This window comes from Pseudorca crassidens, chromosome 16, assembly GCF_039906515.1.
Source record: "Pseudorca crassidens isolate mPseCra1 chromosome 16, mPseCra1.hap1, whole genome shotgun sequence".
Lineage (NCBI taxonomy): Eukaryota > Metazoa > Chordata > Mammalia > Artiodactyla > Delphinidae > Pseudorca > Pseudorca crassidens.
Window position 1 is genome coordinate 59342501 of NC_090311.1, and position 24615 is coordinate 59367115.

Consider the following 24615-nt stretch of genomic DNA (forward strand, 5'->3'; position numbering starts at 1 on the left):
TTCATGGAAGTAATTGCAGTATCTGCTTTTTCTAATGCATACAGACAGGATGAATTGTAGTAGTTAAAAACCTGGACTCTGGAGCCAAGCTGCATTGTTCTAAAACCTGGCTCTTCCACTTATTAGCTTCATAACCCTGGCAAGTTATTTATCCTCTCTGTGCCCAGGTTTCTCTATCTGTAAACTGGGAACTATAGATACTAGTGGCATGTAAATATCAATAGTATATTGATACAATATAAATATAAATAATAGTGTTATGTATGAAAGTAAAGCACTTAAAAAATGTAAACTACAAAGCAAGCACTATGTAAGTGTTAGCTGTTATTAACAGAATAGCTTCAATCCTGAGAGTAACAAATGACTCATGGTGCTTTCAGGAAAAAAAAAAAGAGAGGCAAGTTGTCTTTAAGCTTTTTGAAATGAAGGAGGGGTATATATATTATATATATATGAGCATCTGCTTTTCCCTACCATCTTTCATTTTCCTGCTTCCCCCTTTGAATTCAGAGGTTCTTAACTAAGAAGGTATAAATCCACTGCTTATGTACTTTCCCTTCATAATATTTATGATATGTCCTCATCACCAGGCGGTGCTCTTTTTTTCAGGCTGGACGGCAACTGGAAGCTGAGCAGGCCTACAAGTACACGATGAAGGTATGATGCAGATACCTCTGCTGTTCATACTGTACTGAGGTTGGTAAACTGGAGGGAAGGTGCTGGCTTAATTCAGGACTTGACTTTACAGCATTTCATGATATGAATATTTTTCTAGAGGATTTTCTTACCATCTTTGGCCATTATCATGGGGCTGCTGGGTTTGGAATAAAAACCCGCATATTACCATGTGGGATCTTTTGTTAACCTCCCTGGGCCTCATTTTCCTCACATATAACATGAAGGTGTTGCTCTAGTCCAGGGGTCAGCAAACTTTTTCTGTAAAGGGCAAAACAGGAAATATTTTAGGCTTTGTGGGCTACATGGTTTCTATTGTAACTACTACTCTGCCCTTGTAGTGCAAAAACAGCTATAGACAATACACCAACTAATGAGCATGGCTGCATTTCAAATAAAATTTTACTTACAAAATAGGCAGCAGGCTGGATTTGGCTCATGAGCAATTGCTTGCCAACCCCTGGTCTAGTCTATCAGTTATGATTGCAAGTAATTTGACTTGGAAGACAGTGGCTTAAACAAATTAGGAGTTTTATTTTTCTCATCTAATGAAAAGTCCAGAATTGGTACCACAGTGTCATCAGAGACCCAACCTCTTTCTTTCTTCTTCACCAATCATAGCATGCAGTTTCCATCCCTCATAATTGCAAGACAGCCATTGTAGGTACAGCTATCATATCCATGTTTCAGGCACAATAAAGAACAAGGCAGGGAAAGGACAAAGGGACCATGCTAGCTATTTCACCTCCCTTTAAAGAGATATGACTTTACCTTACATTTCATTGGCAACAACTGAAATTACCCCTAGCTGCAAGGGAAGCAAGAAATGTGGCTTTTTAGTTGGTTACATTGCTGCCCTGTAAAGAAATGATTTTGTTAGTAAAAGAAGGGAGAGAGTGGGTTTTCAGTAGGCAACTAGATGTGTCTACTACACATCTAGATTTTAAAATTAAAGTCTAATGTCTTTGATTCCTGTGTCTTTCATTCCTTTCTCTCACTTGCCAAATAGGAACATTATTCATTAGTTAAGATATATTGGGTGATAAGGTAAACAGTTTTAAAAATAAACTTTAAGTTATTTTACAAAAACATACACAAATTGTGAGTGTTCATACCACGTGATGAATTTTCATAAAGTGAACACATCCATGTAACCAGCACGATGTTTTGAGGTCTTTTTAATGGAGTTATTGTGAAATAGAGAATATAGGAAGAGTCAATTCCATCCTGAGGAACTATGTTCTTTAGCTGTGGTTCCGCAAAAGAGGCGTCTCCACATAGGTATATCAGGTATGACATGTGTCCTTCCCTTCCTCCTCTCATGCAGCTGAAATTGAAAGATGAGAGTCTGCTTGCAGAGATCCACATGGTACAGGAGACAGTTGGCTTTGGAAATCCATCTTTCTGACATCCTTCCACCTGAAGAATTTTCTGTATGGGACACTGAGCTCCTTTCCTTCCCAGAGAAATTATACCCTGGATGTTTCACCATATGAGGGCTTGGGATAAAGAAAAAAGGATCTTCAGCACAAACTGAAACCCATTCACTTATTTCCATTGGCTATCTTACTGGATGTCTATGTTACTGGATGTTTTAGTGGTTGACAGTAAACTGGATGGCAATAAAAAAATCTAAATAAGAGATTCAGAATTCATCAGTTAAGGTATACTGAGGTATATATAAGAATATAACTCTGTGTGTGTGTGTATGTGTGTGTGTGTGTGTGTGTGTGTATAAGTAAGGTATAGTAGCTTCATTATTAGGGTTTCTGGTGAAAGCTTATCAGGATCACTCCTGAAAGAGGTCAACTGCTAAGGTCGTTGGCCAGGTTCACTTACTGGAACTTGGGAATTAAGGCATCATTTCTAAGGTGGGCGGAAAGGAAGAATGCTGTGCTGGGTCACTGCATTAGAGCAAAGAGCATATGAGTTGGCCAGATCCTTTGGATCCAACAGTGAACAGAGAAGCTTAATAGACTGGTCTTTGCTGAAGGTATCTTCATGGATCTAAATCACAAGGGCTCCATGAAGAGTCCATTACCCTATAACAGATGCAAAACTCCTCACAACGGAGGCCATTTATTCTAGGGCTAGAGATGACAAAGGAACCATACCTCACCCCTGTCCTCCGGATCAGTTTACAGCAAAACCAGAAATAAAGGCTCCCCTCCTTCATTTTTTAAAGGAGGCGGTTGAGAGAATAGGAGGGAGGTAGAGCAGGAGGGAAGGTGAGAGGCATATTAGTAAACACAGAACGGTAAAATCAACTCTACATTCATTTATAGTCCTTCTACTCTCAGTCCTAACACTACCTCCTTTATGAAGTCTTCCTGAGGCACAAAGGAATTATCAGGTTCACCTTCTCTTCCGCTCACTCCAGGACTGTGTACTGACCACCCCTAGTTACTCTGGTGTAACCTCACCATCTCCCCTACCAGACTGTCAAGCTTCCTGGGAGCAGGGACAGCGCATCTTTGCGTTCTCGGCAGCTCGCCTTGGCCCTAACTGGTGCTCGGAAAGTTTGTTGGAAGGATGGATTTGTGGAGCACTTTAGCACTTCTTAGCCGCTCCCAGGACTGTCCACTACTCCTCCCTCTGGCAGGAACCCAAAGGCCAGTGAGGGCCGGGAGACCTCACAGGGCTCTTCTCGCACTTATCCGGCCCCAAACTGTAGCTCCCCTCCTTTGCGGCAGTTGAGGTACGTTAGGTTCCACTGTGTTGCGTTACGGGAAGTGTAGGGGCGAAAAGCGGAAGAGGCGGGGCGAGTGAGCCGTTCGCTTCCGGCACCGAGGCGCCCGGCCTGGGGTCGCGGAGCTTGGAGGCCGGCCATTCCTCAACGCTGACCTTTCCCGGCTGTCCTCCGCGCCACCGAGGCGGTAGAGCGGATCCGCGCGGGAGGCGAGAAGCTCCGAGGCGTCGCAGCTGGTGCACAGGCTCCGGCGCCTGCCGGCTGCGCTATGGTCCAGCTCAGTGAGTGATGGGGGCCCCGGGAGACCTTAAAGGCGGTCGCCGGGGGTAGGGGGCGTGCGGGACTGGGTGGAGCGGCGCTCTCGTAGACGAGCTAGAGGCAACCAGTACCTGAAACTGCACACTTTTGACCCTCTCCTCAGTGGTTTTCTTGTTTTGTTTTTAAGTTTTCGCGGAAACCCTATGAGATAAACGGCATCAATTTTATAAATGAGGCAGCTGGACTCCGACATGGTCCAGAGCCAGTGTTGAGTGCGTTGGGGGATGGCTGGAGTGCATAAGAGGAGTTTCACAAAGAAACGGTATCTAAGTCAGATTGACAAGAATTGGTTGGAAGTAAGGACCTTTCAGTGGAGGAAGGGGACTCATTTCATCTATCTCATTTTGTCGGTTTTGTGCCCTCGATTCTTGTGTCTTAACCACTTATTTGTCTACAGGTACTCTGCTCTGCAAGGCCTACCATGGAGGCCACTTAACTATCCGCCTTACCCTGGGTGGCTGTACCAACCGGCCTTTCTACCGCATCGTGGCTGCTCACAACAAGTGCCCCAGGGATGGCCGTTTCGTGGAGCAGCTGGGCTCCTATGATCCACTGCCCAACAGTCATGGAGAGAAAATCGTTGCTCTCAACCTAGACCGGATCCGGCATTGGATTGGCTGTGGAGCCCACCTCTCTAAGCCTGTGGAAAAGCTTCTCGGTAACTCAGCTCTAGCCTTACCTCTCTGAGGGGATTTTAAATTGAAATCAGCTCCAAGATGATGGGAATTAAGAACGATTTTCATTATCTCCAGGCTAATCAGGACTGGAGTGAGAACTGAAATTGATCTGATTGCCATTTTGAATCTGGAGATTCCTTTTGTAGACTCCTTTATTAGACTTTCTGGATGACTGAGATTTTATGCTAAAAAATGGGAACGGTGTGTCTTGAATGGCTATCTGTCAGTTCTTTTTTGTTTCCAAGTAAGGAAAATAGTGTTAGGAAGTAGACAACATCCACTGTGACCTTGCAGTAAACGGAAGGAAGTGAGTTGGGGGAAGAGGTAAAACATTTTGTTGAGTGAGGAACTTGATTTGAATCTATGTTTTAGATCAGGTCTCTGTTAGACCTCAGTTCAGTGATGCTGAGTTCCCAGGGAAACATTAGCTTGTATTGTTATAATGAATGAAAATACTGTTACTTTTAGGTCTTTCTGGCTTTTTCCCTCTGCATCCGATGGTGATCACAAATGCTGAGAGGCTGCGACGGAAACGGGCACGAGAAGTCCTCTTAGCGGCTCAGAGAACAGATACAGAGGCTACAGAAACAAAAGCAAACTGACTTCAGTGATCATAGCACTGGGAACAAGGTCGAAGTCCTCTTAAAATATTTGTGCAGATCTCTTAGTTTTATTATATTTAGAGGTCAATAAATGGAATTTTTTAAGTCATCCATGGTATTCTGGCCTGACCTGAACAGGGCCCAGGGAGAGGTTTGTTCTTGACTGACATAAAGCTGGGTATAGGTACTAATTAGCTTTTTCAGCCTTCATCTGGGGAAAGACAGTGGCTGTGGGGTGGATTGGACTCTGGGTCTCTTGGACAACTTTACAGCCTGCTACCTTCCAGGACTTCCCTGTGTTTCAAAGTCCCCAACCAGCATGTCTGTGTCCTATCCAACTAATTCCTACTTTAGTCATTTATGGTCATCCCACCAGCTCAGGAACACAGTTATTTCACTTACTGTTTTTGTAATTGCAGATTTACATTGTCTTGTAAATGCAAAATTTCAGATTTACAAAGGTAGGTTTGTTATGAGCTTTTAGGCTCTAACAACCTGCTTTTTAGGAATAACTGGAAGAAAGATAATATTGTAAAGTACCCACATACATTTTAGGCCTTTTCCGTGCAAGGTTATTTGTGAGAATTATAAGATATCATGAAATTAAGTAGGATTATCTCGTTTATAGGAGTGGAAGCTGAAGTTCAGCAGTAGAAACTTGCCCAAGGCCACATAGTTTTAATATTGGGCAGAGCTAAGAGTCAGACCCCAATGTTCCTACCTGGAGAGCCCTTTCCAACATGTCGTATTGTCTGTAGCTGGGGAAATGAGCTAAGATGAGGGGCTTTATAAAAATCCATTTAAAAAGTCAGTGACAGAATCAGGTTTAGGTATCATGATTTTGTAATACAGATGACTGGTTGTGTCCCCCAAAACCCAAATAGCACATACTCTGTTCCACCAGAAGTGCAGCAGGATTAGATGGTTTTAGTGCACATTGGATAATACAGATTTCATAATCTGACATAAAACTAAAACATAGGAGATTTATAGAGGAGATTTTATAGCCCTATCAATGTACCAAACTATTTTATTCTCTGGGTTTTATATTCTGAGAACAGTTACCAGCCATCTCAAAATCTGAGGTCATCAAGGCTCTCCCAGGGTTGTCACTGGTTGGCTTCCACTTACTTTGGGGCGACTTTAAAGGCACAGCAGGCAGAGAGCAACTGACTTTACCTGGGTTTGATCTTGGAACTAGGAAAGAGAAATGTTTTGAAAACCATTTCAAAGTTTAAAAGATAATAATCTACCCTGGAGAGTTTGAGGTCTTTGGAGAAGCTTTAATTGGTAGAGCAGAGGAGAATGTAATTCTGGAAAGTATTGTCCAGTGAGGGGAACTGATGTGAAATGGGTATTTTGAGCCACTGAGTTTCTTCCAGCTCACGTATTCACTTTGTGCCCTGGTCTATCTTTTGTCTAAGATCTATATACGCAAACTTCCTATGTGAGCTCATCCTCTCCCTGATTTCCAAAGTTTTCTCTAGCCCTAGCCTTGCTTTGGATTTCCAGGCCCAGATTTTTCACCAAGTCTTGAATGATTGCATCAGCCTGTCTTGCTACCCACTCAAGTCCAGCATGCTCAAACCCAGGACTGCACTTGAAAAAGCTTTTGCTTCCAAAGTTTAGGTTTTAATAAGATGAGCATTTGGACCATGTTATCTCCAGCAAAGTGGAAGGTGATTTAGGAGCTGGAAGGTGAATGGAAATGATTCTGTAATAAATGTCAAATCTAGAAGTTCTATCAGACAAAGAATTTTTAAAAGACCAGTATTTTGTCTTTTTGTTTAATGTAGGGTTTTTAAATTGCAGGGCTCAAGGGAAAGTCCCTACCCAGCGGTCCCAACCTGTAGGTTGCAAAATTATTTGGGCCTCAGAGCTCTATGTACTCTTGTCAGATCATCTTTGGAAAAGAACAAATCTGTTTAATCTTCAGGTTAAATTTAAACCATGTGAAATTGCCAAATGCCGATGATACCCTGTAAAAGCAAAAAGAAAACAGTGCATAGGTTCAGCCTAATATAAACGTTCCTTATATTGTTGCATAAACTGAGCTAGGACGTTGGGGAAAAGGTAGATGCGAGATTTCCAGAGCATCGGGAGGAGGGCCGCGGAGGAGAGGGCGTGGTGGAAGGAGGTCCTGGCGCTAGAGGAAACCAGGGACGCCGGCTCCACTCTCCGCCTCAATTCTGGCCGACGCAAGCTTGGCCACACCCCCCTTTGCAACCGCCGTAAAGTGTGGTGTCGTGGCCCCGCCCATTTCGGCGCCTCTTGTGGCGCCGGCGCCCTGGGCTTTTTGCGCGGGAAAAGGGTGTCGACCACGTCTGCTCAGCGTCACTGGAGTCAGGCTTATTTCGCTGAGGTCGCCGCCGGCTCCGCGCCGCTGCCGGCCATGGGGCTTCTGGAGCTGTGCGAGGAAGTGTTCGGCACCGCCGACCTTTACCAAGTGTTGGGCGTGCGGCGCGAGGCCTCAGACGGCGAGGTCCGACGCGGCTATCACAAGGTGTCCCTCCAGGTGCACCCGGACCGGGTGGGCGAGGGCGACAAGGAGGACGCCACCCGCCGCTTCCAGGTGCGCTAGACCCCGGTCCGCCGGTTGCCCGGGCTTTTCTCCGTCTTCTGGCCGCCCGACCCCGCCCAGGTGGAGTGAGCCGAACCCGGCCTGGCGTTTTCTAATCTTTATTTCTCGCGGCGCGGTTTCAGTGAGAGGCGCAGGGTTGATTTTTGGATGCTCTTTCCCGCAGATCCTTGGGAAGGTCTATTCCGTTCTGAGTGACAAAGATCAGAGAGCAGTGTACGATGAGCAGGGAACAGTGGACGAGGATTCTGATGTGCTCAGCCAAGATCGGGACTGGGAGGCCTATTGGAGATTACTGTTTAAAAAGGTAAAGAACTCTGGAGATTTCCTTGTGACTGTTTTCATCATTCATTCAACAAACGTTTATTGAATGCCTCTAAGGCCTTGCATTTTGTGTTGTGTAAGAATGAGGAATTTTATTTGGCCTCGAAATATCAATAAACACACACATACACACCGGCGTTCCTCAGGAGATACCTATCTACTTATCGATCTTTGAAGAAGGGAAGACATATCTCACTGTTAGTTTGAACCGTGTGTGTGTATCCATAACACATGCACCTACATACACACACACACACACACACACTCTTACTGAAATGGGTCTTTAATTTTCCGTTGATGTAAAGTGCTTGTAGTGAAATGGGGGCATTTGATTTTTTACAAGATGTGCTTTATTTTACATATTCCGATGTAAGTCCTGAAACTTTTCCTAGCTTGGAAACTTCACTTAAATTTTCCTGATCTGTAGCTTAGCAGTTGTAAAGGTTGGATTAGGGAGAACTCTGGAAAATCTTTGGCATAGAAACTTTGGTTCCTTGCAACAATTTCAACTCAAGTAACTGAGTTGAGGAGAAACATTTCAACACCTAAATATACTTTTTACTAGTATTTCTTTTATTTAAAATAAAATTCTCAAAGTTAAAGCATATGCCTCTCATTTGTTCAGATATCTCTAGAAGACATTCAAGCTTTTGAGAAGACATACAAAGGTTCAGAAGAAGAGCTGGCTGATATTAAACAGGCCTATCTGGACTTCAAGGGTGACATGGATCAGATCATGGAGTCTGTGCTGTGTGTGCAGTACACAGAGGAACCCAGGATAAGGAACATTATTCAACAAGCCATTGATGCCAGAGAGGTCCCGTCCTATAATGCCTTTGTCAAAGAAGCAAAGCAAAAGATGAATGCAAGGAAAAGGAGGGTAAGATTTTGAATGCTGTTTATATCTTGACTGCTTCCAAAAAGAATTTGAGGATATTTACAATAATGAAAATATATACAAGACTGCTGAAATAAAGACTAGGTTTAACTTGATTTGTAGTTTTCATCTAATAAAATGAGCAGATCAGCTCATTAAGAGAACCTTTTTTTCTACTGTGTTGTGCTCAAGAGGATTTTACTGCATGGATTATTTAGATAATATCATTTTAAAGTACCACTGAAATATTCTTCATATGGGCCAATTCTTGTAACCTTGCTGAGGCATTCCTGAGGAGATAAAATAATGGAGTCCAGATACACAGGCTAGACAGTGATTCTCACTTGGTTAAGGCGTGGCGGGGAGGGTGACAGAGGCTGTCCCTTTAAAACTGTGTCTTGTTAATTCAGATTCCTTTGTTCTTGCCAGATTGATTCTTGAGTTGGACCCAGAATATACATTTTTTTAAACAAACAATTTAGTTTATTTTGATAACAGTGTCTTTCCAAACACACTCTGAGGTACACTTTTGTGGAGTATCAAGGACTGTGGCTTGTGTGTCCTTTATACCCATATTAAACTGTGGAGTTGGTGAGGGTAAGGATGATGGCAGGGGAAAGGAGCTTAAGGATATCTGGGGTTCAGGGAGGGAGTGGATCCAAGGTAACAAACATCTGTGCCTCTGGTCTTTTGGTATTAAAAGGCACCATTGCCTCAACCTGGCTTTCATAATGGGAGCTCCACGGAGAGCAAACAGTGTAAGACTGTAGCTCTTTGGTGGGTACTTTACTTTGTATGGCTGAAATGGGGGTGGAGGTAGGTCTGCAGCTTTTAGGTAAAGAGACAGGAGAAACCTGACACCTGTGCTGAGTTGAGAGAAGTGGAATGTGTATCAAGATCATCATTTTGGCTCATAGGCTACATCTGTCTAGATTCAAGCTGACAGTTTATCTTAAGTTGGTAATCATTTTTTAGGTGAAACTGAGCACAGCTGTATTCAGTAATAGGCTATTAGCTTGAGAAACTTCCCTAGAGTTTGGGGGAGCGGGCGGGAGGCTGGAATACTTTTGAGTGAGACTCCCACAAGCTTGGAGAGGGGAATACAGTATTAAAAGAAATAAATTGAATACAGGGACTGAAAGTAGACAATGGAAACTGTGTCTCTTTATTGGAATAACAGGGTCCTAATGTATCATAACTCTCAGTATTAATAGTATTCATTGCTACTTAGAAAATTCACTGGGGGTTGGGGCCTCTTATAGTCTTACTTGTTGCCCTGAAGGAAAGAATGAACTTATTAACCTTTCCCAAGGTATTCTTGTGGTATTTTGGAATCAGTGCCCTAGTAACATTTGGCAAGAGGAGGTGGCTTTGAAATCCGGTAAAGAAAGGTTAAAACTGAATTTGTTAGAGTTTATCCTAACTACTCAGGGGAAATTTTAAACCAGGGTTGCTCTCAAGGCTGCCCCAAGTCACATGTAGTAAATTGGGTTTCCAGAGGAGGAATCTGAGGTGCCTATATCCTGGCAGAATTTTGAGGGCATCCTTGGCTAAGTGACCTTTCTTAGCTCTTCTAGTATTTTGGTTTCCTTCCTGTCACCATGTGGTTTATGAAACCAAATTACCTGCTTACCCCTAGCAAATACAAATGGGGAGCAGTCAGAAATGCTTATTGGAATCAGAGGATCTACTGCTTGATGTCAGCAATGCTGCCTTTTAGTGAGTGTCATATTTATGCAATTTTATCCTTTTAATTTATATAATCTTCAAATTGAAGGAGTCTTAAATTTGCTTTGGGGAAATAGGGTGTATTTTTAGTATTTGCTAGATTGCCATAGCGTCTCACATGAGTTTCTGTTTTAGGCTCAGGAAGAGGCTAAAGAAGCAGAAATGAGCAGGAAGGAGTTGGGGCTTGATGAAGGAGTGGATAACTTGAAAGCACTCATTCAGGTAAACCTGGCAGGTTGTCTGTGAAGGTTGCCACCACTTCTTTCATGTTCTGATTCTTACTGCTAATATTTTCTTTGGAGTGTATGTACAGTATTGTGGGCATTTTGTTTTCTTCTTTTAAGACATTCAGGTACCATACAGTCATCCTTTTAAATTGTACAGTTCAATGGTTTTTAGTATATTTATTAGGTTTTACAATCATCAGCAGTAATTCCAGAACATTTTCATCACCCTAAACAGAAACCCCTTATCCATTAGCAGTCACTCCCCATTCTCCCTTTCCACCAGCCCCTGGAAGCTGCTAAGTACTTTTATCTCTGTGGACAGTCTTGTGTTTTGAAAGCTTGTGTTTTAACTTCTCAAACAGAGCAGACAAAAGGATCGGCAAAAGGAAATGGACAATTTTCTGGCTCAGATGGAAGCAAAGTACTGCAAACCTTCCAAACGAGGGGGGAAAAAAACAACTCTCAAGAAAGAAAAGAAATAATGGAATTTTCTCTTCAAAACTCCTTAGGTGTTAATTGATGCCATCGTAGGCAAGGTGCCGTCAAGATTTGAAGACAAAAGTTAACCCTTGAGAAAAGTTATCTTTCAAGCCTAAATGATTCAGATCAACTACATAAACCAAACAGAATCTCTCAACCTGATGTTAGTATATCCTGGAAACACCATGACATTCTGTGAGGTCCTCCTATGAAGGAATTTGGTGGTGATCATTGAGGGAGCGGAAGGGTATATGCTTCCTGACAGCACTCTTCTATGGGTCTTCTGTACAAGGAACTGTACCTATAATGCAGATCTATCCCTACCACATTTAGCAGTTGTCATTTTGCCACACAGGAGTGAGCTGCAGGGTATTTAGTGGTGTGTGTTTATTAGAACAGGTACTTTACCTAGCCTTCAACACACTTGCTGGACATCTGTCTTCCAAATACTTGCCAATTTACTTTCAGTCTTTTTTTTTTTTTTTTGTGGTATGCGGGCCTCTCACTGTTGTGGCCTTTCCCGTTGCAGAGCACAGGCTCCGGACGCGCAGGCTCAGCGGCCATGGCTCACGGGCCTAGCTGCTCCGCGGCATGTGGTATCTTCCCGGACCGGGGCATGAACCCATGTCCCCTGCATCGGCAGGCGGACTCTCAACCACTGCGCCACCAGGGAAACCCCTGCTTTCTTAATGTTCTTGCATAGACCCTCTCCTTTTTGTTTTACAACTAAGTTTTGCACTCTTTGCTTGAGGTTTGTAGGAGAAACAGGTGTTCAGATAACTTCAAGCATCTTACATGATTAAATAAACAAGTAAAAAAATGACTGTTAAGTTCCAGGAGCTTTTTAAATGATCCCAGTGTGATCATTTAAAAGATGATCTAGAAACGATATGAATGGTGCTTAGGATAAAGAAGAGAGAAGAAAAGTAGTCGTAGTCAGCATTGTAGCAGATAGCCTGGTTTAAGTTGCCTCAAGAGATGTTGTAGTCCTGCCTGTAACTGCTGAATGTCCTTAAGTCACTGAGCTTGTCTGAACTTCTTTCCTCTATAAAAGAGTAAGGGAGCTGGGCTAAAGGACTTGTTAGAGGCTCCTTCTGACTCTTAACTTTAACCTTGAAAGGCAAGCCGTCTTGATCCAGTGGCTTGTTATTATGTACTCCTGGTATTGATTTGTGAGAATGGTACAGAGATTTTCACTTATATTTAGTTGAATTGGTATGAACTCATTAGAATATATGGAAATTTTTTAGGGACTGTTCAACTTAAAATCTCTGATTTGTAAGCTAATATATTCAATACCATATACATAAAACAAGCCTTCTGTTACTGAGATTTATGTATCATGATTTATCTGGGGTAAGCCCATGACACATTTTCAGTTTGTGATTATAAACAGGTTAAAAAATACTCTTTAATTGCATCAAAAATACAATTTTAATGCAGGTTGTTTGAAGCATCCGTCTTCATGTGATAGCATTAGATAAGTGCAAAATAATAAAATTACCCCAATTGATCAACTCTGAAGATTAACAGTAAGATCTAAAACCAGTATGATCATCAAAATTAAAATTCAGTGAAATTTAAATAAAATAAATGTAAGCCATAGTTAAAACCATTGTTAATGAGTGCACTCAGGAAAGGTCCATGTGAAAATTGGAAGAATGTCCAAGTTCTCTTCCTTTGCTCTTAGGATATGTTTATACTGGACTAATTTGCAGGGTTTCTGAAATTTTAAGAAGTTGTGTCTTGCTGGCTCACTAATAGAAATATTCTATAAATTTTTAAATTGCCTTTCTTAGATCTGCAGGAGAAAATCGGCAAGGTGAGTTTAATATTTGGAAATAAATACGACCACTAAAGTACTTTAAGAAGAAAAGAAGCATAACCTGATGTCAAGCAGGTGTTGTGAGGTTGAGTCGTCCTATGTGAAAAAAAAATCCATTATGGTTTATTACATAGGTTACTTTACACCAGTGCTCAACATTTATGTCTTTAGTTACTCACCCCTGCCATATCTGTCTGCCTATGGAATTGGACATCTAAAGAGAAAACTTTAGGAACGACTCACCTGTTCGATGAGTAGCTCAGATTTTTGACAGCACTGTCTCCTAAAAATGACGTAAAAGTGAGTACACCTGTCCAAAAATTAACACAAGCAGAAGTATTCCGAAGCCAGTGATAATGTTATCAAACAATTTCCTACTTTTTGTGTATGTATAGTCTGATAGAATCCTGTAATAATTGAACTGATCATTGTTAACAGACAATATGAACAGTGATTTGGAGGATATTACACTTTTGTTACATCTTTGGGTACAAATTTTACTGTCCAGTGAAATGGTTAACTTATGCTGAAAGAAGACAGTAACTGCAGATAGAAGCAGTACCCATGTAATCTTTGGCTGATACTGTTCTCAGTCTGTTGTACCAAAATAACTCTTCATGAAGATAGTTTCAAGTTGTCTCCTGTTTACAAGCTCTGCATCACGAGATGACTGAACACTGATTTGTGAAATCTTCCCACATGTTCCCTGCAGCATGAGGCAGGTTCTTCTCACTTGCCCTATGGTCCCTGCTTGGTTCTAGTGATAGGTCCACCTCTGTTTTGAGATTTTGTAGATCCATGTAACTGAGGACCTGTCAGACAAAGATGACATCATAGAGTAACATTAGTAGACATTCTAGATTTGATTGTCTCAAGTTCATGTATGGGCTTTTTTGCTCCAGTTATCAGTTAGACTTTAAATTTGGAGCCTGTGACTAAATAGTAAAGTATATATTTACCAAGGCAATAAAAATCATGTTTGTGTATTTTATAATGTAAAAATAAAGAAACAAAATCTATATTTAGATATGAAAGCAGTAACCTAATTTTAGAAAATAGCCACTAATTTAAAAGGACTTACCTAAATATTATACTAGTTATACTTGACCGGCAGCATGGCCAAATGTAATAACTAGCTCAGAGGCAGCAGTGCTTCTCTGAGAACTGATCCAAGAACCGAATCCACTGAAAGCATTCAAAGACTACCAAATGATGCTACTAGGAACTGAACTAAAAGAATTCACTTGGATTACAGAGAAGGTTTGAGGCAGATTACTTTTTAATGTACTTGCTGATTAATCTGATTATTAACAGGAAACATTTCAACTGCCCAATAGTTCTAAATTTCACCTATAACATAAGGAGAAAATGACCCTGATGGTGAGACCATTATAGGAAGAATTAAGACATCCTTAAATTTTCTCTCATCACTCACATGAAAATAGAAACTATAGAATATAACTTAGAAGACAAAAAAGTTAATGGGATAGAATCAGACTCCTTGTGTCTTGACATTGTGAATTTCTTTTCTTACCTTGGCCTAGCAGCTTAACTGACCAGATCAGTTTAATCCATAGCAATATGGGGTTTGCCAAGTAATAAAATCCATGCAATGTTTGAATGTTACGAAAATGACTTATTTGGCTTAAATTTTTTAGATTAAAAAAGTAGTTTGCCGGAATGGCAAGAGGTTAATTTTTATATGAGAAAACAAATCTGGAACTTTCTGGCTTTGAGCAGTGGAGTTCTGTAATTTTTTTATTATATCCCATATTCCAAAATGAATTTGAGGTAATTTACAAAGATGTAGGAAAACAAAATGTAATAAAATCTGGAGGAAGGAAAAATAAACATGGAAAACAGCAGGGTCTTAACCACATAGTAGTAAAATAAAAGCCATGGCCCGACCTGTTCCTGCAGATCCCCTACCAGGTCGGGCCTGATGAGGATGCTCAGTAGCACATGAACGACGATACTGTGTGTCCGGCTGAAAAAGAGAGAAGATGAGACACTTCTTACGATGTGACTTCTCCCAGAGGATAATGTGTTACTTGGTAGGAGGGAAAACCTTGAAGTTGGACAGCAATGTAATCGACATCATCTGACATTCTGAGGGACAAGTTGGCTAAGTGTACTCTTACGTTCCAAGTAAGAAAAATCCCAAGCCAGAAGCCCACAGAGCCATTGTTAACTTGTAAAAATTTCAAGTTCTACAACTTTATTAATATGTCTTTAAGAAAATCTTAGCATTTATAAATAATCCGTATGGTTTAATATTTCTAAATACTTAAAATTGGCTGTGAAGGGAATTTTTATCTGATTTCCATTGCCTGCTGACTGTTTAAAACAACAGAACCAGAACCTTTTCAGCAACATTGAAACACCCATCACTACTTCCATGCTTGAAATGTGACTCTCAATATGGAACTCAAACATTTCAAAATTATCTCAAGGGATTTAAAGATTTTAAGATACAACTAAAATACCTAAATGCAGATATTAAAAAAAGCTATCAATACCATCCCACTGGTACTTCTAGAATAAAAACGTCCCTCTCAGTTTCCTGTCAGCACTGGTATTAAGAGATTTGAGATTTTTTTTTTTTCTTTCCTGATGAAGCCCCATGTTTTCTATCAGGGATCAGCAAACTTTTTTTTGTGTAGAGGGCAAGATAGTAAACGTTTTATGTTTTGTGGTACATACTGTCAGTGGAACTCCTCAGTTCTGCTGTTACAGTAGGAAAGCAGCCACAGACAGTGAATGAGCATGGTGGCTCTGCTCTAAGAAAACTTTATTTACAAAAACAGGCAGTAAGCCGAACAGCCCAGGAACTACGACAGAGGAAAGAAAAGATTCTTCCCTAGGACCTGCAGAGGGAACATGGCTCTGCTGACACCTTGATTTTGGACTTAATAGGCTCTGGAATTGAGAGAATAAATTTCTATTGTTTTAAGCCACCCAGTTTGTGGTAATTTGTTATAGCAGCCCTAGGAAACTAGTACAATGTCCCATTCATTTACTACTCTCACCACTCTTCTAATGGAGGAAGAATCGTACAGTGCTTTAGGCTGATACAGTTTTAAGGGTTATGAGTTGAGATAAGTGTGTTGCAAATACCACTGTCTTGAAAACTGGTATAGGATGTGGGTTCCTGGGCCATAAGTGTAGCCCCAGTCACTTCCTAGGCTCTCCAAGCCCTCTTGCACAAAGCAAACGAGGTGGGGCTGAGCTCCTGGCTTACAATTTTGGGCAAGGTCAGTGCATGATCTCCAGTCTCCCAATCAGGTTTTTTTCTATTGTTTAAAAGTAAAAGGGCTAGTAAATGTACATTAAGTGGTAAGGCATTGTCAGCATTTCAAACACCAATTAACTAAGAACCCCCAAAAGTCTTAACTCGCACATCCACCAGTCCACATACATAATCTGATACCATTTTTTGTGTAATTCCCTAAGAGCAGTGTTAGAGAATGAAGTTAATGCTAATCTGATACACACTGGGGTTTAACATTTTGCTTATTCTCAGAAATAGCTAAACTTTAAATTGCTTAGAATTTGCAATTTATGTATAAGTTAAAAGAATGAGTGACAGAGACCAGTTAGAGTTTCAACAAAATATACTTAAAACTTAAAAATATTATTTTTATTAGAACCTCATCTTTTATTCTTAGAGTTTGATTAAGCCACCATGTAAAGCCTTAAGTCTGCCAAACTATTTTTTTCCCCTTTCCTCAACTATCAAGACCATAGAGGAAGTATGTCACTCTACCAGAAATGACTGAGTTGTGTTGGGCCTGGAGAAAAAGTCTGGTAAAAGGAGCCTCTCGTGGGGCTGCTGATGGTTAGGCTCATCCACCGCTGCACTTCGAGCTCGACTGGAATCGCCATGGGTTTTCTGCAGAAGAGATAAAAATTACAGAAACAGTTAATTCGTAGTGGAGCTGTGCATGTCCTTTATCAACCCTAACAGGTATGGTCACTGCAGGCCAAGCAGCTCCAATGCCATCGTTATGAATCAGAATTCAGTGTGTACTTTTGACAAAATATAGTGTTAAGTCAAGACCAGAGCACAGACCCTGCAGAATTACTGACCCTGAGGTTTTACAAGCACATTGAAAGGCAATAGGAAAGACATACCGTTTGCCTTTGTGGCCCCACAGTACTCAAGTGTTCCACTTCAGCTGTGCCAATAGGTGGCAGCAGATTATTTCGACTCAGGGGCAGTGGTGAGGGAGAGGAGAGTGAGTCGGCCGCCACTGGGCTGCAGATCCCATCAGCAGAAACCAAGACATGAAAGCATAAAGTTATAACAATATAAGCAAACTGATTAGAATCAAATAAATTGAGCAGATGAGTTTAATTTCATGCACAGAAAGCTTTAAGCTGCCTACATTTTTAAGTAAAGAGATCTCAATGAAAGGATTTTGGAGAATTAAAGTTTTGGGTTTCCTTCATAGTATTTTCTTATTGTTGAAACTTCATCCTGAGCATACAGCAGAAGTTGACCCTTTCTCCCACAGAGAACTGGAATAAAACAATTTTCCGTATATTGTGTTGTATTTCTCTGACAGTTATGGATTTGTAATTTCACATCTGATGGAACTCACAGTTCTGGGCTTTCTGGTTGTCCTTCTCACTAAAAACTATAATTTCCAGGTAAAGTTCCTAAACTTATTTCCTTCCATGGGATTTGGAGCAGTTTGCAGTATTACTCATGCCCAAGATAGTAATTAAAAGCTGAATGATACTTTTCATGTCCCAGAAAAAACAAAGCAGCTTACTTTTCCACTTGGAAAAAAGCACTGTCAGAGGGATGAGAGATTAATTATACATCAAGACCACTCATACTCAAATGAATGTATAGCTATATCAGTATAGATATAGGTATATCAACAAAATAGAGAGCAGCTGAGAACCCTGGTGTCCTAACAAAGATTTTTGGTGGTTTTGGACACCTCTTTTAGTAAGTCTATTGGGATAAATTGTAACAAGAAATTGAAAAGTCAAAATCAAGAAGTGTTGGGAGAGAAGTATAGTGACGTCCTGGATTTAGAGGCTGAATTCAAAACACAGTTATGGTGTTGTCATCTCACACCCTTGTTCTTAGTCTTAGAAATTAACTATCCTAAGATGTTTTGTAAGTCAACAACTAATGAAAGAATTTTATTTTAAAGACTTGGCTTGGTATTTTTTGCACAGTGAGGCTCAGAGTGTCTAGTGAATGAAAGGTGGGAAAAGGGAAGAGAACATGTTTAGTGTTACTTCCTAAGACGTGCCAAGGGACATATTTCCTGGTGTATAAGCATCTACTTATCTGAGGTTTTAAAGTTTTCATTGTCAGTGGAATAGGTAGATCCTAATGGTACAGAAAAATATTAAAGGAGAATTAACTATTATTTGGGGAAGAATTTCACTGAGGATGTTCCCACTAAGGAAAATGTTTTAATAAAATACATATGTCTTTTATTCCTTTGGTGAGTTCTACTGAAGTATTCTAGCCAACATTTTATTTGTAGAAATATAAATCTTTAGCTAAATCAATAGGAAGATCCAGTATATCTATATTTCATTCAAATTTAACTCCATTTTTTCTGTATTAGATTTACACCAGTGTGCAGTTCATCATAAGAATATGTAATGATTACTGTTTAGGCATATATTTCAATCTTAGATTTAAATTCATTCTCTATGTAAAATTCTTCATTAGTTTTACCATAGATTCCAGATATTCTGCTTTTGAAACCTACACTCGGGATCCTCTGAGTATTTCTTCCATAGGTCTTGGTGTTCCAGCGCGTGAATGGCTTGTGCTGATGGGATGAAGGGTACGTGGTGGGGGATTGCGTCTCCTGGCGGACTGCACTGTATATGACAGAAATGATGTACTAAGCTCCAGGGCTCGATTTGGCCAATTTCGAGTTGAAAGGATGGTACTGGACCCAGGCCTCATAAGTAGCTTGTCATCAAGATCTCTAGTGTCCAAATATCAGAAACCCACAGTGAGATCAAGATTGCTCTGTACAGGGAGACAGAACTCAAAAGGTAAAAAGCCTTAGACTATAAAATACATTCAAGGGAGAAAAAAGCGAAAAGAGAAAACAATAAATAACCTAGTTTTAGAAGTTACATAATCTAGCTCAGGCATGAGAATGTGTACCTAAAAGAAGGACATCATTTCAATCTTACACATAATTTACTAGAATGGAGACTTGGGAAAGCAAGTCCATTTTTCACCTGCCATCACAGTCACTTCTTCAGTTACTGATAAAGACTAACCTGTAGGGTACCGACTCCAAAGTGCTTCCCAAAAGTTTACCTCAGGGTCTGTGCTTCCTACCATGTTTGAAGCATTCTTTTGTGCTGAAGGAATGTCACCAGAAAGACTTAGTTGAAAGGCCAATATTGCTGCTTAGTAGTGGTGTGGCACTAGTGTGGCTCCCACTGCAGAGATTAAAATGCTGAGCTAGCTGGAGCCTACAGGGATAGGGGGTTCCTTGGAAAGCTGGGAACAGGCAAAGGGTCCAGAGCTTTGTACAGCCCAGGGCAGTAGATCCCCATTTGCATAAACAACTGTGAAATATAACACTTTCCTGTAAGTACTCTGATAAAATACCATGCTCAACAGTTCAGTAGCTTAAACTCTGCCTTGTAGATTCAGCGGCTTTGTTTTTGTGTTTTAAGCAGATGAGAGAATGTTTGATTCTATTGTAAGGCACCTAAGAGATAGTATTTACACTGTGATGTGGAGGGGAAGTGAAAGAATAAAGCTCTGCCATGTGCTCTTGGCTTTCAGCAAGTTCCTCAATCTTTCAGGCCACTTTGGTGTCCTCTAGTGCAAAATATGCCTCAGGGTTTGGAGAACTTTGAAGGAAAAATGCCCATCACAGAATAGGGCTAAACCTTGAGCATTACTCATATGAGATCTTTCTGATCTTCCTAACCATTCACTTAAGCCTTTTCTTTACACAACCTACTGCTTTCTAATTACAGAGGTTTAGGCCTTAGCTGCTCTTTGTTCATCTTTATTCTTCCTCTGGACTATTCATTCATAACTGGATTTATCACCTCCACACTTCTAGATCAGCCTTCAAATCTGACCTTCTACATGGCCCATCATTGTAAACTCAACACACCCTAAGCTCATTTTCCCCCTGCCAAACAAGCTTTCCTTGAGCTTGAAATCTGAGTTGACTTTGATTCCTGTATTTTTATAGAATGTGATTTCTTTTGCAATATCTCCTAAAATATTTCATTCCTTTTTTTAGTCTTGCTACAACTTGAGAACAGACCCATAGCAGCCTGAACTCCTGCATTAGACTCCTTACTTTCATTTCCTCCTGCATCAATCCAATCTGTGTCCTACTGCTGTGAAATCTATCTTTCAGATTCCTGTTTTAAATATATGTGCTCCCCAGCTGGACTCACACATTGCTCACGTGGGAATGTAAAATGGTACAATTCCTTTGGAAAATTGTATGGCAGTTTATTATAAAGTTAAGCATACACTTAACCTATTCTGTAACACTTTCACTTCTAGATACTGAAAAATGAGACCATAGGTCCACAAAAAAGACATGTGTAAGAATATTTATAGTGCCTTTTATACATAACAGCCCCAACCTGGAAAATAGCCCAAGTGTTCATTAACGGAAGAATGGATAAACAAATTGTGGTGTACTATTACAATAGAATACTACTTGGCAATAAAAGAGAATCACATGCAACAACATGGATGGATCTCAAAAACATGACATTCAAAACCCTCCATAGTCTGGTCCCAAAGTTCTTTAATTTCATAGTGTCTTCTTTCCCACTAATCACACCATGGTCTATTTTAGTTGTAGAAGATTGTCAGTGGTCTTTGATCAGAACATTAAAATTCTAACCTATTGCTTCCTATCCTACTACAGCAAAAATGGTCGGCTTTCTCTTCTAAATATTTGTATTTTCCTGTTTCCAAACCTTTTTCCACACCATTCCTCCTACCTAGAATAGCCTTGCTGCTCTTCTCTGCTTATCCAAACTTCTGTCTTTCAAGGACACGTTCAAAACCTACACTTACCCACCAAAATGCTTCCCTTCTTTGGGACTACCATAGTGCTCACACTGAGTACACAAACTTCGCCCTCAGTCACAGGAATGCCCTGTATGGTTAGGTCTCTTTTTACCTTTGTGCCTTCTCAACAGTTATTTTATCAGCTCCTTGAAGGTGGAGACCATTTTCCTTATATGTTTTTACTCCCCAGATGTCTCTGGTTGCTTGGTACGTACTCAATACATGCATGTTGATTGACTGACTTTGCTTTCCTTTTATTTCTCAGTGATCTACTTAAACTCTATAGTCTTAAAGTTTTATACTTCTTACAGGAGCTTGTCCATTAGGGAGAGATTTCTTGGCTGTAGAGGCATCCCATGAACCAAGAGACCATTCACATTTGGCTGATGACCACTTGCTGCTTGACAGAGACTCATCTACATATCAAAAGAAGGTGTTACTCATTGGTTGGTGAAGATAGCAGCTTGGTTTCCCAACTTTGCCAGAAGTTAGTATTTCCAAATTAGGTCATTTATACATTTTTCTCCTATGCCTTAACTTTTGTAAATCTTGGTCAGTACCCCAGCTGGAGCCCCAAATCCACTGTCAAGATGACAAGATCAGAGTGCTTTCCTCTCCATTTCTAAATGGGGAAGCCTGGTCAACTTAGATGAAAGCAATTAATAGTCACTCTCATAGGGGAGAGAGGACCTTTATTATTATTATTTACATTATACTAGAAAACAAAATATGGAACAAAAATGGGGAGAATAGGGGTAAACGCTATCTCTTTTACCATCACATAATCCTATGCTCTGCATCAACTAATGCTTTCTCCTTCACTACACCTGGAGCAGTCAGCTCTCAAAAATAACGTAAATTCTGAAGACTTTATTAGAAGGAGTTAATTGTATCTTAATGTTAGCAGGATTTAATCTTAACTGCCACCGCCACCTTAGTGTCCGGTTTATTTTCTCTCTCAGTTAGTCAGTTAAGTGCCCTTTCTGGCCAGCTCCTTCTCTGCCACAGTATGCATTTTCCTCCTACTTTGTCTTAAGAATGTTTGGATTATTGCTTCTCCTTCCTTTGGTCATTAACAACCAGAACTGTGTACGTTAACTTTTCAGGGCTTAGGCTACCTAGGTCATAACCAGGCCAGTTCAACATGTAGAAGTATTTTATTACCATCATAGGAATATTAGATTATTACCTAGGTCATACTCCAGTGTGATAAGGTATGGGCCTTACTGAGTTTATTTTTATTTACTTTTTTTTATTGAAGTAGAGTTGATGTCCATATTATATAAGTTACAGGTGTGTACAGTATAGTGATTCACAAGCTGAGTTTACTTTTAAATAACCCTTTTTAAAATATAGCTGCACAATATCTGGCCAGTACACCAACAAAGCAAATACTAGATGTGGTACTAAACCCAGGCTCGATGAGCATGGGCCAAGGATGAGAATCCTTTTTCTTTTTATCCCTCCCCTGCTCCCACACTTTTTTTGCTACAAGTAACACTGGGAAGCTATCATTGTAAGAACTGGGATTACATAAATCATTACACGTGGATGAGACCAGGCTTATCAACCTTCTGCAAGAAATGGCCATTTTTATATGCTTGTCTACAGACTTATTTGAAACCATTTTCTCCTCCCTTTCATTTGCCTTTTACATCTGGTTATGATTAGTAAACATCCAAAAAGCAAAAATGTCAACAGATTCAAATATTAAAAATAAAACAAAAACCAGGTAGTCTGAGATAAGAGAAAAAAGAGGGAAGAAGTCAAAAAGAAATTCAAAGGACAGAATGTTAAGGCCACAGAAGATCTGATATTGGTCCCTCTTTTCATATTTTTCATTTTTTCCAAAGCAGACTTAAGTTGACCATATAGTTGAGTCTAGATTGCACAGCTTATAGATGCCTTTTCAAAAGAGCTGATTGAGAATTACTTATCAACTCTAATTTTCTATTAATTTTTTAACAGGTTAAATTTTTTTTAATTGTGGTAGAATATACATAGCATAATATTACTGTGTTAACCATTTTCACATGTACAATTCATTGACATGAGTGCATTTGCTGCTATTTTTTAAACTGAAATTAAACTTATCTTTGCAAAGAGTCACTGGATTACTGTGATAAACACATAACTTTACTGGAAAAGAATCATACAATTAAGGCAAATAACTGAGCAAACTTCATCTACAAGAACAGTCCTAGGTTCTCCAGTACATTGCCCTGTGCGACTTACCGGATTTGAGGTGATGGACAGCACCTTAAACTGTGGCACTCGAGGTAAGACCAAAGGTTGTGGTGCATTCAGCACACAGGGGCTTTCTGAAGCTGGTCTGGTGATTGCAACATTACTGTCATCATCTGAGCAAAGGAATAGAATCTATTATCCATGAATATCTTCAGACCCACAACAACAGTACTGTGAAAAAAAATCTTTCATGAGAATTCATAATCTCAAGATAGGCTTCACAGCTTTGCAGCCCAGTTTCATACCACCTGCACAGTTCAAAAAAACGCTTTAAACCATGAATTTATTTTAAAGTGTTTCCCAGGCTGGTGATTCCTGTTTGTACCTGGCATAAGGAAAAGCAAAGATTACTAGAGCAAAGCTGTCTAATAGAACATTTGGAGATTGAAGGAAATGTTCTACATATGCACTGTCCAGTATAGTGGCCTCTAGCCACATGTGGCTATAGAGCATTTAAAATATGGCTAGTGTGGGATCTAATCAAACTTACAAGCTTTTGCACAGCAAAGGAAACCATAAACAAAACGAAAAGACAACCTACAGAATGGGAGAAAATATTTGCAAATGATGCAACCAAAAAGAGCTTAGTTTCCAAAATATACAAACAGCTCATACAACTCAACAACAAAACCCTATCCAAAAATGGGCAGAAGACCTAAACAGACATTTACCGAAGAAGACATACAGATGGCCATGAAAAAGATGTGAAAAGATGCTCAACACTGCTAATTATTAGAGAAATGCAAATCAAAACTACAATGAGGTACCACCTCACACCAGTCAGAATGGCCATCATTAAAAAGTCTACAGGGGGCTTCGCTGGTAGTGCAGTGGGTAAGAATCTGTCTGCCAATGCAGGGGACATGGGTTTGAGCACTGTTCTGGGAAGATCCCACATGCGGAGCAACTAAGCCCATGCACCACAACTACTGAGCCTGTGCTCTAGAGCCTGTGCACCACAACTACTGAGCCCACATGCCACAACTACTGAAGCCCACGCACCTAGAGCCTGTGCTCTGCAACAAGAGAAGCCACTGCAATGAGAAGCCCGCGCACCACAATGAAGAGTAGCCCCCGCTTGCCGCAAGTAGAGAAAGCCCGCGTGCAGCAACAAAGACCCAATGCAGCCAAAAATAAAATAAAATAAATTTATTTTTTTTTTTAAAAAGACTACAAATAACAAATGCTGGAGAGGATGTGGAGAAAAGAGAACCCTCCTACACTGTTGGTGGGAATGTAAGTTGGTGTGGCCACTGGAAAACAGTATCAAGGTTCCTCAGAAAACTAAAAACAGAATTACCGTATGATCCAGCAG

At 40.4% G+C, this 24615-nt stretch overlaps 4 protein-coding genes across 16 annotated transcripts in view; 3 read left to right on the forward strand and 1 right to left on the reverse strand.

Moving 5' to 3' along the window:
• The window catches only part of CFAP70 (cilia and flagella associated protein 70), an 87612-nt gene extending 85295 nt beyond the window's left edge, over positions 1-2317 (forward strand). For 4 of the 5 annotated variants that reach the window (XM_067710577.1, XM_067710576.1, XM_067710578.1 and 1 more), the window contains 2 exons: positions 610-657; positions 2003-2317. In XM_067710577.1, the coding sequence (XP_067566678.1) occupies positions 610-657; positions 2003-2083 (129 nt within the window). In that variant the 3' untranslated portion in view covers positions 2084-2317. The remainder of the gene's footprint in view (positions 1-609; positions 658-2002) is intronic. The other variant, XR_010935943.1, reaches the window with a different exon arrangement.
• Positions 2318-3432: 1115 nt separating this feature from the next.
• On the forward strand, positions 3433-5070 carry MRPS16 (mitochondrial ribosomal protein S16). Its single transcript, XM_067710591.1, has 3 exons — positions 3433-3645; positions 4080-4340; positions 4828-5070. Exons 1-3 carry the CDS (start codon positions 3633-3635, stop codon positions 4959-4961), a joined length of 408 nt encoding a protein of 135 aa, XP_067566692.1. The 5' UTR covers positions 3433-3632; the 3' UTR covers positions 4962-5070.
• Positions 5071-5225: 155 nt separating this feature from the next.
• Positions 5226-24615, forward strand: part of DNAJC9 (DnaJ heat shock protein family (Hsp40) member C9) — a 34096-nt gene continuing 14706 nt past the window's right edge. For 2 of the 4 annotated variants that reach the window (XM_067710588.1, XM_067710590.1), the window contains exons 1-4: positions 5226-7533; positions 7706-7846; positions 8489-8743; positions 10604-10690. In XM_067710588.1, the coding sequence (XP_067566689.1) occupies positions 7039-7533; positions 7706-7846; positions 8489-8743; positions 10604-10690 (978 nt within the window). In that variant the 5' untranslated portion in view covers positions 5226-7038. Of the gene's footprint in view, positions 7534-7705; positions 7847-8488; positions 8744-10603; positions 10691-11057; positions 21541-24615 lie in introns of all 4 variants that reach the window. The other 2 variants (XM_067710587.1, XM_067710589.1) reach the window with 2 other exon arrangements.
• FAM149B1 (family with sequence similarity 149 member B1) overlaps positions 10858-24615 on the reverse strand; it is a 63635-nt gene continuing 49877 nt past the window's right edge. For 4 of the 6 annotated variants that reach the window (XM_067710581.1, XM_067710586.1, XM_067710585.1 and 1 more), the window contains 7 exons: positions 23289-23413; positions 21363-21469; positions 18745-18969; positions 17135-17258; positions 16767-16892; positions 14909-14987; positions 10858-13812 (listed from right to left, as the gene is read on the reverse strand). In XM_067710581.1, the coding sequence (XP_067566682.1) occupies positions 13739-13812; positions 14909-14987; positions 16767-16892; positions 17135-17258; positions 18745-18969; positions 21363-21469; positions 23289-23413 (860 nt within the window). In that variant the 3' untranslated portion in view covers positions 10858-13738. Of the gene's footprint in view, positions 13813-14908; positions 14988-16766; positions 16893-17134; positions 17259-18710; positions 18970-21362; positions 21470-23288; positions 23414-24615 lie in introns of all 6 variants that reach the window. The other 2 variants (XM_067710582.1, XM_067710584.1) reach the window with 2 other exon arrangements.

Bases quoted from the DNA above. Each gene is read 5' to 3' on its own strand.
- MRPS16 (XM_067710591.1), top strand. The intron at 4,341-4,827 runs GTAACTCAGCTC...TGTTACTTTTAG, and splicing joins GCCTGTGGAAAAGCTTCTCG to GTCTTTCTGGCTTTTTCCCT.